Raw genomic sequence first — 14,877 nt, 5'->3', positions numbered from 1 at the left:
AGAAACTTCTTTTCTTTATCATGTGATTTCAAGTTCAGTCCCACTGTGCAGCAGATAATGGCTTCTGTTCAAGGCTGACCAAGCAGATCTCATAGATGGAAACTGAAAGAAGCTTATTGTGTGATTGTTCTAAGCAAGTGCCACCATCATACAACAGGTGTCATTCATTTCTGGTCTTCCATTAAATGTTTCCCACCAAGAGGAAAATAGTACCTTGCTTAGAAACAGGTGAGGTTTAGTGACAGGAAAGGCATCTAGCCACAGAAAATCTGCCTCAATGTCACTTCAGATATTTAGTGGTATCTGTTCTGGTTCTCAGCATTCTAAGTTCAAATCCCACCTTGGACTACTTGGTTGATAGACTTAACCTATCATCTTGTTTAACACCATATTCTAGTGCCTTTTGTTGAGTCCCCTCTGTTGCAAGCATTTAGTCTGGGTGTCCAGTTTCAGGATCCCTTCCTCCCTCATTCCCACCAGTCTTGTACATGTCCCCATATTGACATCAAAACACTCTGAAATGCTCGTACTGGAGCTTTCAGCATGAATGCCAAGCAATACAGCATGTTGCTTCCAAATTTCTAGCAGAGTGAATAGCATCATGGTGCTGTTTTTCTTACAGATGGTGCCCAACTGACCCTATTATACTATGTAGTTGACAAAATCAAAACCAAATCATGCACAAAATTTTTAAAATAAAATGACGACAATTTACCCATCGCACTCTGTGTGTATGTGTGTATATATATATATATATATACACACATATATATATATATACATAGTTGTATACTTGAGAAATCTATTTCCCAATTACATGGCTGTTTGCCAGCCTGCTCTGGCCCCTGTGCCGGTGGCACATAAAAAAACACCCACTACACTCACAGAGTAATTGGCGTTAGGAAGGGCATCCAGCTATAGAAACACTGCCTAATCAGACTAGAGCCTGGTGCAGCATCCATGGCTTACCAGACCCCGGTCGAACCGTCCAACCCATGCTAGCATGGAAAATGAACGTTAAATGATGATGATGTTGATGATATATATAATGAGCTTCTTTTTCAGTTTCTGTCTACCAAATCTACTCACAAGGCTTTGGTTGGCCTGAGGCTATAATAGTGCTATGCAGTGAGACTGAACTTGGAACCATGTGGATGGGAAGCAAACTCAGCCACACCTGAGCCTATATATAGAAAAATGGAAAATAGACATTAAATGATGATGATATATATAGGCACAGGAATGGGTGCATGATTGAGATGTTTGCTTCCCAACTACATTGTTTCTGGTTCAGTCCTTCTACTTGACGCCTTTGGAAAATTTCTTCTGCTAAAGCCTTGGACTGACCAAGAAGCTTCTGTGTGTGTGTTTTTTACCTTGACATTTACATTATAGTTGTAAATGAGTGTCACTGTCATATAAGTGGAGTCATTCATTTCCAATCTTCTGTGTAAGCATGTCTGGCCATGGGGAAATATTACGTTGCTTGGAAGTAGATGGAGGCTGGCAATAGGAAGGGCATCTGCCCATAGAAAATCTGCCTCACTAAACTCTGTATAACCTATAGAAGCATGGAAAAGTGGATGCTTAAAATGATAATGATGATAACAGTAATACACATACACACATACATTTTTTTTCCTTGTGTTTTTTTTTCTCCTTTCTTTCAGGATTTGCCAACCTTCAGGAAAAAATAAGAATTCTTGCAGACAAAGTGACTGCAGTGAAAGCTATGGTAAGATGTCCACTTATAAATATATTTCAGTTTTTTCCCTGGTGGGTAACAGTGAATTTTTCCCTAGAACTTTGTTGACCTACAAATTCAATCTACTGGATATGGAGAGTGAGTTGGGGTTTTTTTTTTCAGTTGTTTTTCAAGATTCTTATAAAGCACATCATATTGAAAGAGATGTATTGTTGGTGGAGAGCATTTTGCTGATGATTGGTTAATTGACTAACTTGTTCACTAATAACAACAACAACAACAATAATAATAATTGGTTCAAATTTTGGCATGAGGCCAGCAATTTTAGTACAACCCTAGTACTTGACTGGTACTTTATTTTATTGACCCTAAAAGAATGAAAGGCACAGTTGACCTCAGTAAGATTTGAACTTAGAACGTAAAGAGCCGGTGATATGTTATCTAGCATTTTGTCCAATGCACTAGTGATTCTGCCAGCTGTGAAACAGAACCAGAGCGTTCCTTATTGTAAAAATGAAACTCGCATTACTATTCTACATTTTTGAGATGAGGAATTATGTACATTATTTAAAATGAACAGATAAGTGTCCTCACCTTGTCTGTGGTAACAACAAGGTGAGGACACCTATCCATCCATTGTAAGTAATGAAATTCCCATCCTTCATCAATCCAAATACTTAGCACATCTTTTTGTAACTGTACATTTGAGATTTTACTCTTTTACTTGTTTCAGTCATTTGACTGTGGCTATGTTGGAGCACTGGCTTTAGGTGAGCAAATCGATCCCAGCACTTATTCTTTGTAAGCCTAGTACTTATTGTATCAGTGTCTGTTGCTGAACCACTAAGTTACGGGGACGTAAACACACCAACATTGGTTATCAAGTGATGGTGGGGGGACAAACACACACACATACGACAGGCTTCTTTCAGTTTTCGTCTACCAAATCCACTGACAAGGATTTGGTCAGCCCAAGGCTATAATAGCAGACACTTAACCAAGGTGTCACGCAGTGTGACTGAACCCAGAACCATGTGGTTGAGAAGCAAGCTTCTTCCCACACAGCCAGTTTCTGGAGGTTTCCTAAATTTTACTGCAAATATTTAGATATTTTAATTTATATCTTTTCCCTGCTTTTCTAGAGACAAACTTCCAAAGGACTGTACTCTCTTTTTTGAAGTGAAATTATTTCTTAATGTTAAAGTAAACTATTTTTGATAAACACAAAAACTCATCACTGTATATATGTATGTATATATGTATATATATAAATGTGTACTTACATATAAGAGAGAGGGTACAATGCGCTTAGCTTAGTTTTTCCTTGGGGCTGGCCAGATTGGAGCAATCTCAAAATTAGTCAGCTGAAATTGCGAGGATGATCCAGTTCTTGACTGAAGATTGAAGGCTTCGAATGACCCGTCTGTGTTTTTTGTATCGTCTTCTAAATGTTTTGCGTTCTTGTCCCAGTTTGTATATATATATATATATATATATAGCCTGGGCAAAGTTCAGAAAGCTCCTACCCCTACTGGCAACAAAAGGTCTCTCCCTCAGAGCAAAAGGTAGATTGTATGATGCATGTGTGCGAACTGCCATGCTTCACGGTAATGAAACATGGGCTGTGACTGCAGAAGACATGCGTAGACTTGAAAGAAATGAAGCTAGCATGATCCGCTGGATGTGTAGTGTCAGTGTGCACGCAAAACAGAGTGTAAGTATCCTGAGAGAAATGCTGGATATAAGAAGCATCAGATGTGGTGTGCAAGAGCGACGCTTGCGATGGTATGGTCATGTGCTGCGGATGGATGAAGAGAGATGTGTGAAGAAGTGCCACTCCCAAACAGTTGAAGGTATCAGGGGGAGAGGTAGACCCAGGAAGACATGGGATGAGGTGGTCAAGCATGACCTCAGAGCATTGGGCCTCACTGAGGCAATGGCGAAGGACCGAGATCTCTGGAGATATGCTGTGACTACAAAGACCCGGGCTGCTTTCTGCAGCAATTCCACATACCCCCTACCCATTCTAAGTACCCCGGATCCCCAAAGTACCCTGGATCCCCAAAGTACCCCGATCCCCAAAGTACCCCGGACCTCGTTGCCCCCGTGCCGCTGACACGTTAAAATGCTCGAACCGATCGTGACGATGCCGGACCCTCCGGCCCCTGTGCAGGTGGCACGTAAAAAGCACCCAATCCACTCACGGAGTGGTTAGCGTTAGGAAGGGCATCCAGCCGTAGAAACTCTGCCAGATTCAGACTGGAGCCTGGAGCGGCCCCTGGCTTCCCAGACCCGGTCGAACCGTCCAACCCGTGCTAGCGCGGAAAGCGGACGTTAAACGATGATGATGATGATATTAAATCTCAGAGCGAGTTATAAACAGTAGCTACAACACATCGTGACGTATAATTTGCCATTTAAATATGGCTAACCCCTAAGGGTGGATGCTATTTTAGTTTGTAGCCCCAGGAGGACACCTCCTCCAGCTGGCTATAGACACACTTTCTGTGCCCTATCAGTATTTACAAAGGGAAGCCATCCTTCCCGTCTTCAACTTATGATACAAACGGACTCGAGTTTCTGAGTATTGATCCGTCATCGGCGTGTGACAATCACAGTTGTCGATGAGAAGTAGGTTCCCTTCACAAATTATCTTTAGGAACGAAAGTAAAAAAAAAAAACTTCAGGGGAGGTAATTCAGAATAAATATTCACAGAGTTATTTTTCTTAATTCTTTCAAGCTTTTTCTTTTGCTTTAATTACTTTTAAAGGCAATGAGAAACAACCACACAAAATTCTTCGTGTTATTTAGATGCCTCTTTACGTTCTGAACTTAAATGCTATCAACAATGTCTACATTACTTTTCACCGTTGAAAAGTCAATACAATAAGCACTAAGTACTCGGGTTAATTTAATTCATTGTTCTCCCTCCCATCCACACCACGTTTCTGCCCTCATCTGTATGTTGGAAAACCATTCTTGTTATTACAATTTGAGATCAACTTTGCTTTTCATCCATTCGGGGATTGCTGAAATATGTACCAGCTGAACACTGAGGTCAATGCAATCGTCTAGCCTTCCTCCAACCCAGAATTTCAAGCCTTATGCCTATCGTAGAAAGGATTATTGTTGTTACCGTTACTTTTATTGTATGCTATCTGTCATTCAAATTCCACCAAAGTCTATTTTGCATTTCATTCTTTCAGAGTCGATAAAGTACCAGTTGAACACTGAGGTTGAAGGTTGGTGTAATCAACTTACTTCCTCCCTCCGAAATCACTGGCCTTGTGCAAAAATTTGAAACCATATTTACCACAGTTATAATGTTGTTTCATATTTTCTTCTCTCCTAGTCTCAGCAGTACAGCAAGTTGAAACGAGAAAAAGTTGATAAAATTCAAGAAATCTTTGAACAACATCTTCCTGTCAGTGATTTCTATCTCCATGAGGATTTGGTATGTATACATTTGGAAAAATTGTAAAATTAGTTATATATCTAGCCTTCTGCTCACACTACCCTCCTCTGGCACAAAGCCACTTTCCTTAATGCTACTCCCTCAATTGAGGGGTCTTGTCTTGTAAATCATTTGGTGACCTCAATGCTGCTAGTGTTATGTAAAATGTGTGGAGGCGCAATGGCCCAGTGGTTAGGGCAGCGGACTCGCGATCATAGGATCGCGATTTCGATTCCCAGACCGGGTGTTGTGAGTGTTTATTGAGCGAAAACACCTAAAAGCTCCATGAGGCTTCGGCAGGGGATGGTGGTGATCCCTGCTGTATTCTTTCACCACAACTTTCTCTCACTCTTACTTCCTGTTTCTGTTGTACCTGTATTTCAAAGGGCTGGCCTTGTCACTCTCTGTGTCACGCTGAATATCCCCAAGAACTACGTTAAGGGTACATGTGCGGTGAGCTAGCAGAATCGTTAGCACATCGGGCGAAATGCTTAGCGGTATTTCGGCTGCCGTTACGTTGTGAGTTCAAATTCCGCCGAGGTCGACTTTGCCTTTCATCCTTTCGGGGTCGATATAATCGACTTAATACCTATGTCTGTTTATGTTTGTCCCATCTATGTTTAGCCCCTTGTGGGTAATAAAGGAATAGGTACATGTGTCTGTGGAGTGCTCAGCCACTTACACGTTAATTTCATGAGCAGGCTGTTCCGTTGATTCGGATCAACCGGAAACCTTGTTGTCATAACCGACGGAGTGCTTCCACTCCATGTTAAAAGCACCCAATACACACTCTATAAAGTGATTGGCATTAGGAAAGCCATCCCGCTGTAAAAACCATGCCAAAGCAGACAGTAGAACTTGGCATAGTCTTTTGACTTGCCAGCTCCTGTCAAACTATCAAACCTATGCCAGCATGGAAAATGGATGTTTTATATATATATATATATCAAGATAGGGCTCCAGCGTGGCCACAGTCAAATGACTGAAACAAAAAAATATGAATGAGAGAGATGTGAGGCATAGGCATGGCTTTGAAGATTAAGTTTTCTTCCCAAACACATGGTTTTGGGTTCAGGCACCTTGGACAAGTGCATTCTACTATAGCCCTTGGCTGACCAAAGCCTTGTGAGTGGATTTGGTAGATCGAAATTGAAAAGATCCTGTTGTATATGTATATGTGTGTATGTATATATGTGTGTGTATGTTTATGCCTTCATGTCTTGGCTTTGCATGATAGTTGAAAATGAATGTCACTGTTATAGAAGCAGTGCCGTTCATTTCCAATATTTTGTGGAAACATGACTGGCTGTCTTATGTGGAAACAAGAAGGGCATCTAGCTACAAACATGGGGAAGTGGCATTAAAGTTGGCTGATCAGTTGTATGAAACTCTGAGTAACAGTTTGTGAAGAGTTTCAGCTTCAGTAAGACTTTATTTAATCCACCCTTTGATAGTCAAGTGTTTTTTCTTCCACTTTGTTTTACAACTATGTGTCTACATGTGTGTGTACGTGTGTATTTTTTTTCTAGGGCCTTGCACTGGCAGAGTTATTGTGGGCCACCCCTAGTCTCCCAAAGGCATTCTCATTAGAGCAAATATTTAGTATCATCTGAAGAATTGTTTGGCTTTTGTTGTGTATCTCTGTTTTTGTTTATTGTTGTTGTTCAGCTCTCCAAGATTGAGATGGCCAAAACGGCATGCCAGAATGGCAAGGAAAATTTGAGTAAACTCCAGATAAAACTGGAAGATATGAAGGGATCCTGTGAACAACTTTCAGAAACTTTATCACAGAAAGAAAACCTATATCAAACGCAGAATCAAAAATTGGAAAAGCAATTAAATTTGTAGGTTTAAATTTTAACTTTATCTTTCCAAAATTCTTCTTAGAAATATATTTTGCTTATTTTTAAATATTTTTCGGAATTTACTAATCCAGAGCCTTATACGTATCGTTTTTTTTTTCCTTTTCTTTTTAAGACTTTTCAGAATTGTATCCTTGTCTAGATGTAACTTTATTGTTTTTGATACAAACCTGTCTAAGGCCAACTCTAGTTCCCTGTTGCAAAGTTCCTGTTTTTAAAGTGATCTAAATTAAAACCTCCTATCAAAATTTCATGTGCCAAACACCAGCTTAACCCTTTTGTTGCCATATTTATGTTAACATAAACTTTTTTTTATTTCAATTAATTTTGATAATAATGAAGAATTTAGTAAAACACTTTCATTATTAATCTGGGGTTTAAGATATTAATGTGAAATTTTGTGGAAGGTTTTATTTGAGATCACTTTAACAAGACGTTCGTATCAGAACCAAGGGCAGTCTCAGGCAGATTGGCATAAAAAATTATCTGCATAAAGTCTTCATTATTTTCACATAACCAAAACAAACAGAATGTACCTTAACAGGAATATGTTAACAAAAGTGTTTTGGTGATTTGGCACAGAGTATCAGATAGACAACCTTGCATATTAATTCTGGTTATCAGTGAACTGAGTTCAAATCCTGCTGAGGTTAAGTTTGCCTTCCACTCTTCTGAGGTTGATAATGTACCAGTCAACTATTGGAATTGATATAATCACCTTGCTCTTTCCTCTACATTTCTGGCTGTGCTTGATTTAAAAACAATTATATTTCAAAGCTAATGCTATTGGATTTTATCTCTGAAGCAAACAAAATTTTGGTCATAAAACCTTCTTCTTTTGATATATTTTTCATTCACCTTTGTCATGTTTACTTTATACATCACACTGTCTCCATTGTAATTTTTGCCTTACTGTCTCTGACTTAATACTTTCCACTTGCTCCATCTTTACACAGAAGTCAACAGCTGTATCAGGTGTATGAATCATTCACAGGTGTCAGTTTAAAAAAATATGACAAGAATTCTGTTCAAATTGAACTGAAAGCACCTCAGGATGGTGGTACATCTCTCCTTGTTACTTTCTTCTTCAAACAATCAAACAGTGGTAACATGCTGGTGTCAGACGTTCAGGTAAATCTCTTGTTGTTAAAAAATTCAGGTACACAATCTCTTATCCAAAATTCCGAATGGAAGTCATCTGCACTCCAAAAATCATGTTTGCCATTAAACAAACTTAGACATTACGCTAGTAATTTTATAATCTATCTTTATCTCACTTCATTTACCAGTTTATTATTATATAAATAAACTATATTATTTAAAGTATTTATTCACAATTGAAATGAACAATAAGGTGAATTACTTTCACTAGAGTGTGTTTACATAACTTTCTTAGGTGTTTGGTATGTAGGTGTTTTGTTTAATCTGTATTTTTACATTATTCTTAGGTAGCCACTGATGTAATAATAATGAACTTATTGTATAATAGTGGTCAGGTGCACAACAACTCATCAGAAAAGGTTAAAAGAAAGGCTTATAAGTTGTTGCTTGACATATAGGTGCAGGTGTGTCTGTCTGGTAAGAAGCTTGCTTCTCAACCACATGGTTCAGTCCCACTGTGTGGCACCTTGGCTAAGTGTCTTCTACTGTTGCTTTAGGCTGACCAAAGCTTTGTGAGTGGACTTAGTAGACAGAAACTGAAAGAAGCCTGTTATATTATGTGTATGTGTTTTTGTTCTCCACCACTACTTGACAGCTGGTGTTGGTGTGTTTATGTCTCTGTAACTTAGTGCTTCAGCAAATGGGGACGATGGAATAAGTGCCAAGCTTTAAAAAAAATAAGTATTGAGGTTGATTCATTCAACTAAAAATTCTTCAAGGCAGTGCCGCAGCATGGCTGCAGTCTAATGACTGAAACAAGTAAAAGATGAAAGATACAAGTAAAGTAAAGAAAGACAGGAATAAAAGCTATTTTCCTCAAAATTGCTCTGCTACTAGGCCAGGTCTATCAATATTCAGTAACAGTATTTCTATGGACTCAAAACTTAAGTCCAGCCTGCAGTCAAGAAATATACAAATCAAAATTTTACTTTCAAAGTTGGTGGTAGGCTGGATGTAAGCTTATTCCTTGGAGTCATGATTTATAACCAAGAATATACCAAATGAATATCATGTATTTATCATTTCCAAAATCTGAAAAATTCTGGATTCCAAAACATACTTAATCCCAAAGGTTTCAGATAAGATATTGGGTAGCTATATTACAATAGAACAATTTATAATGTATTTGATGTATGTGAACCTTTCAGACAAGATGACAAAGGACCAAGATACCTGGTGTCTTACTGTACTCCTCCACAGCAGAAGTGTTAAGACCACATCCCCTGATGAAGAGGATTGGTCTGCAAGTGTCCTGTGCCAGTGTCACATAAAAAGCACCTGTGTCGGTGCCATGTAAAAGTATTCATGCTGGTGCCTCATTGAAAGCACCCAGACACATTGTAAAGTGGTTGGCATTAGGAAGGGTGTCCAGCTGTAGAAAGCAAGTGAAATCAGACTAGAACTTGGTGCAGCTCTCTGGCTGGCCAGCTCTGGTCAAACTGTCCAACCCATGGCAGCATGAAAAACAAACATTAAAGGATGATGATGATGATGTCTGTGTGCATGACCTTATTTATTTATTTCTCTGAACATCACTGAGCTACAATCAGTAATGTTGCCATAATTTCTCCAGTCAACAACTCATCTGCTGGATTTGCACTATCAAAGACATGGAGAATGGGTGATCCTTTACTTAAAAAATAAGTAAAGGTTAGTAACAGGAATGACATCTGGCTGAAAAACAATGCTTTACGAATGCATTCATCTAATCCATGCTGGCATGGGTTAAATGTATGTAAATATGACTTATAATCTAATAATGAAGTTAATGGCATAATTGAAATGGCACCTGGAGCAGCTCTTGAGACCCCTACTAACCCACTGTTATACAAATTTATACAGCAGACCCAAAATTGCTGTCCTACCATAAAAGTGTTACCCAGAGTGAACTGACTCCCATGCTCTCGTACTCCACCTAAGCAATACTAAAGATGAAGTTAAAGATTGACAAACTGGAAAATTATAACCTGTTCAATGAATTCATTTAGTTATTTTTGTTTTAAATGTCTTTAATTTTATTTCTTCTTGCCACAACAGGTGAACAATTCTGATGTTTATATAACTGATTGCATTGAACATGTTCAGAAACTCCAGAATTTACCCTCTTGTGTGAAGAACATCATAAGTCGATGGCACTATTATTCCAGTTTGAAGGAACAGATCAATGATATTCAGAACAGGTAAAGTTGCTTATTAACCATGATTTCCCTTCATTGCCCTAAAAACTCATCTTTATTCCCATTTCCCTCTACATTGTGTAGACAGTCTCCTGCACCTCATTTTTGTAATTTCATTGGCTGCTTTTTAAGCTTCTCCAACCATATGGTTCTGGGTTCAGTTCCACTGTATGGTACCTTGGGCAAGTGTCTTCTACTATAGCATCAGGTTGACCAAAGTCTTGTGAGTGGATTTGGTAGACGGAAACTGAAAGAAGCCAGTCATATATGTGTGTATGTGTGTATCTGTGTTTGTCCCCTCACCATCGCTTGACAATCGATGGTGTGCTTACATCTCTGTAACTTAGCAGTTTGGGAAAAGAGACCAATAGAATAAGTATTAGGCTTACAAAGAATAAGTCCTGAGGTCGATTTCTTTGACTAAAAATCTCTTTAAGGTGGTGCCCCAGCATGGCTGCAGTCAAATGACTGAAACAAGTAAAAGAATAAAAGAAAACATATATATAAAAGCTGAAAAAAATCTTTACAAACTGTTACTCAAGGTTTCACGTTACCATTCGCTGGATAGTTGTGATCATTATTTTTTCCTGCCTTTAACCCTCCAATGCTGATTATAGGCCGCTTATAGTTGAATTCCATGTCGTATAATTTTTGGTTTCTGTACTTATACTCTACCATGAATGTCTCCCTTTCTCTAGTTCCTTTTGTGTTGACCTACGCCACGAGTTCTTAGGCCTACCTTTCTTTCTATATCCATCCAGTTTCCACTGTAAAGCACTTTTCGTTACATTTGGTGTTTCTTTTCTAATTGTGCTACCAATCCACTTCCACTTTTTCTTAAATATTTGCTTCCTAATCGAAACTTGATTTGTTCTTTGCCATAGCTCCATATTACTTATGTGTTCGGGCCATCTAATTTTAAGTATACTACGCAAGCATCTGTTGATGAATGATTGTATTTGCTTATTTGACTTAACTGTTTTACGAGAACACTGATAGTTGTGATCATACTAAAATAAAAATTGTGATGGTACATGTAATGTAATATATGATCATATCATATTATATCATTTTTTATTTTGGTATGATCACAACTGTCTGATGAACGGTAACATGAAACTAAGTAACAGTTTATGAAGATTTTTTTGGCTTTAATAAAAAGTATATTACTCTACCTTTGGTATTTCAGTACTATATTTTCCACCTTGTTTTGTGTGTATGTGTCTATGTGTATGCATATATAAAACACTTTACAAGCAATTTACTGTCTGTTCACTTTCACATTTTAAATAGTTTACTGTGTGTTTAGCCATCAGATGTTAGATATTCTATTTCTTTTTTACTTGATGCAGGTGTGGCTGTGTAGCTAAGAAGTTTTTCTCCCAACTACATGGTTTTGTGTTCAGTCCCATTGTGTGGCACTTTAGACAAATGTCTTTTACCACAGCTCTGAGACAACTGGAGCCTTGTGAGTGAATTTGGTAGATGGAAAGTGAGAGAAGCCTGTTTGTGTGTGTGTTTATGTCTTTTTGTCTTCTCTCTGCATTATAGTCGTAAATGAGTGCCACTGTCATATAGGCAGTATCATTCATTCTCAATGTTCTCTGAAAACATGTCTAGCCATGGGAAAATATTACCTTTCTTGGAAACAGGTGAGGGTTGGTGATAGCAAAGGCATCCAGCCATAGAAAGTCAGCATCAATAAACTCTGTCCAACATAGAAAAGAGGACATTAAAATGTTGATGAATCTATCTAATTAAATGCTTCATGACAGTGATTTTTCCAGCATGCTTGCAGTCTGATAATAAAAGACAAAAGAATAAAGACTTAAAGAAGACATTCCCTCTCCCTTTAGTTCTTCTCTTCCTCCTTCTGCCTCTCTCTTATCATAAACTCCTTTTACATCTCTAACTCATTTCTTCGTTATTTTTCCTTTTCCCCATCTCTTATCATTTACCTTCAATTCAGGCTTTGTAAAGTTATTTTCGTGTTATAATGTGATTTGAGGGAAATTTGGCTGTTATTTCTAGAAGGTTAAACAACCTATGTACTCTTGTGTTATTATTTAAACTAACTCTGTACTTTCCCTGTTATTCTGATGTCTGCTGTTTTTTTTTTACATCCATTTTCCGTGCATGGATGAATGACATGAATGATTTTATTGGATTGGTGAACTTGTTTTCATACCTGGCTCAATGATAGGATGTGGTTTCAGGGAACAAGGGGCACAGCAAGACCCATGATACTGATATTGGACAAGGTGGGAGGCTAAATGCTATAAGCTCCCAACCTCCATAACCTGAAGAGTAGGGAAATTTCACCACCGTCATCCCTCGTTCCCTGCATACCCACCATTTCTATCATTGCTCTGGATGTCCTTCTTAACCACTCAAATAAGAGTGATCTACTTTTGAGTCAGCCAGGCAAAGTGGAATGAGCAGAGTTATCTACTTTTGCTCTGAAACACAAAGACAACAGCTGTGGTAAAATTTAAATAGATATTCATATCATAGTGTAAATATATATATACAGCATATATGAATGTTTGTGTATCCTTGTCTTGATATTGTGTGAGATTTGTGATTTGATTTGTCAGCATTATTCAAGTGATGTCTTTTCATTTCCCCTCTTTGAAAAACCTGCCTTGCCAACATTACTTTACTTGGAAAAGTTGGTGAGGGTTGGTGACAGGAAGGACATTGAGTTGTAGAAAGTCTGTCTCAGTCAACCTTATCTGACAAATGCAAGCTTGGAAATGTGGGTGTTAAACAGATGATGATTGATTAATCGCATTAATCTCATGCCTTGTTTACTGTTGTAATGTGTGAGGCTTCTATTTTATTTAGACTTCCAGCTGATTGGATGCAGCACTTAAACAGACTACGTGTTGTTGTTGGCAAGAATGCTAACATTATATGCACATTGCAGCTGTCATCTGCTGACCATCCAAATATTGCACTTCTTTCTTTGAGAGGTGGAGACGTGAAAATGAAGGGCAATATTTCGGTGAGTTTTTGTTGTTTTTTAAATATTATTTGTTATAGATTTTACCACATTTCAGAGTATGGGGTTGCCATGAATATTTGTGTATCACAAAGTGACCAGGTCAAACTACACATTTGTAACTAATTTGAGTAGTTATTATGTGTAACTCACTCTTGTTGGTTCCATTGACAAGACACCTAACTTACTTCAGTCTATAGATAAGGTACCCAACTTACTTCAGTCTATAGGTCAGAGACCCAACATATTTCATTCTATAAATAAGATACCCAACTTAATTCAATTTACAGGTAAGAGACCCAATTTACCTCAGTATGTAGGTAAGAGACCCAATTTACCTCAGTATGTAGGCAAGATACCCAACTTACTTTGATCTGTAGGCAAGTCACCCGACATAGGTCTGTAGGTAAGATGCCCTGATTACTTCAATCTGTACATAAGAGACATAACTTCATTCTTTATGCAAGAACCCAACTTCAGTCTGTAGGTAAGTCAATCCAACTGACTTCAATCAATACAGTTAGTTTTAAAGTGAGAGTGTTGGGCTGCTACTGCTGCTGCTACTACTACTACTACTACTACTACTACTACTACTACTATAAATAACCACAGTCTCCTTTCCATTGCAGCCTACCAACACGGATGCTTCTGTCAAAGAGTGGGTTGCATACCTTGAGGAATACTTTGGTTAGAACCATCCTGTGGCAATGTTTTAGAGCACTATCCATAAAAACAGTTTTGGGTATATTCTTCCAAGGAATGGCATTGTTGCCTGCTTTAATGTCAACTGAATTTACCAAAATCTATGAAATTTCCATTCTTGATCTTTGTTTTTCTTCTGGCTGTTGTCATTGCATTACATTTGCAAGAGAGTAAACAGTGTTGGTAATGAGAGCACTTCTTGTCTGTCTGCCTCTCTCTTTTTCAGTTTCTCTTTCTTTCTCTCTCTCTCTCTCTCTCTCTCTCTCTCTCTCTCTCTCTCTCTCTCCCTCCATCATCTATCTACCTACCTACTTATCTATCTTTTGTTTATATTTGTCTCCTTTTAATCTTCATTCTTCTTTCTTTTATATCAATCTCTCTTTCCCTTATTCTACTTCTCATTCATATTTCCACGACAGATAAAAACAGTATCACCCCACAGAAACTACTTTATTCAGTTACTTATATATTACATGTAAACATATACATCTATTATCATAAAATATACAAGAAACCAAATGGCAATGAAATAAAACTATTTTAAATATTATTTATGTCTTGTTTGTTGATTTATTTGGTTCCAGCTTACAGGTCAATCCTTTTCTAACGGTGTCATCACTATCATTTTATTTATGTTACCTTTTTATGCAGGCATGGGTTAGATGAGTCATTGCAATCAGTATTGGTTCCTATTCAGAGTTACTGCCCCCTAGGTTGGACGACTTCATCTCGCTTATGTTAAATTTTTGATCTGGTTTCTATGGCAGAATGCTCTTCCTAATGCCAACCTCTTTACAGGATGTACTGAGTG

General features: G+C 38.0%; 1 protein-coding gene across 4 annotated transcripts in view; it reads left to right on the top strand.

The window, feature by feature from the left end:
* LOC115232421 overlaps positions 1–14,616 on the top strand; it is a 71,396-nt gene extending 56,780 nt beyond the window's left edge. For all 4 annotated transcript variants that reach the window (XM_029802284.2, XM_036500141.1, XM_036500144.1 and 1 more), the window contains exons 5-11: positions 1,671–1,735; positions 5,059–5,160; positions 6,829–7,004; positions 7,979–8,153; positions 10,221–10,363; positions 13,208–13,367; positions 13,994–14,616. In XM_029802284.2, the coding sequence (XP_029658144.1) occupies positions 1,671–1,735; positions 5,059–5,160; positions 6,829–7,004; positions 7,979–8,153; positions 10,221–10,363; positions 13,208–13,367; positions 13,994–14,056 (884 nt within the window). In that variant the 3' untranslated portion in view covers positions 14,057–14,616. The remainder of the gene's footprint in view (positions 1–1,670; positions 1,736–5,058; positions 5,161–6,828; positions 7,005–7,978; positions 8,154–10,220; positions 10,364–13,207; positions 13,368–13,993) is intronic.
* Positions 14,617–14,877: the final 261 nt, after the last annotated feature.

The sequence above is a fragment of the Octopus sinensis genome, linkage group LG2, assembly GCF_006345805.1.
Source record: "Octopus sinensis linkage group LG2, ASM634580v1, whole genome shotgun sequence".
Lineage (NCBI taxonomy): Eukaryota > Metazoa > Mollusca > Cephalopoda > Octopoda > Octopodidae > Octopus > Octopus sinensis.
The sequence above is the reverse complement of the archived record's forward strand: the minus strand, read 5'-3'. Positions and strand labels throughout refer to the sequence as shown.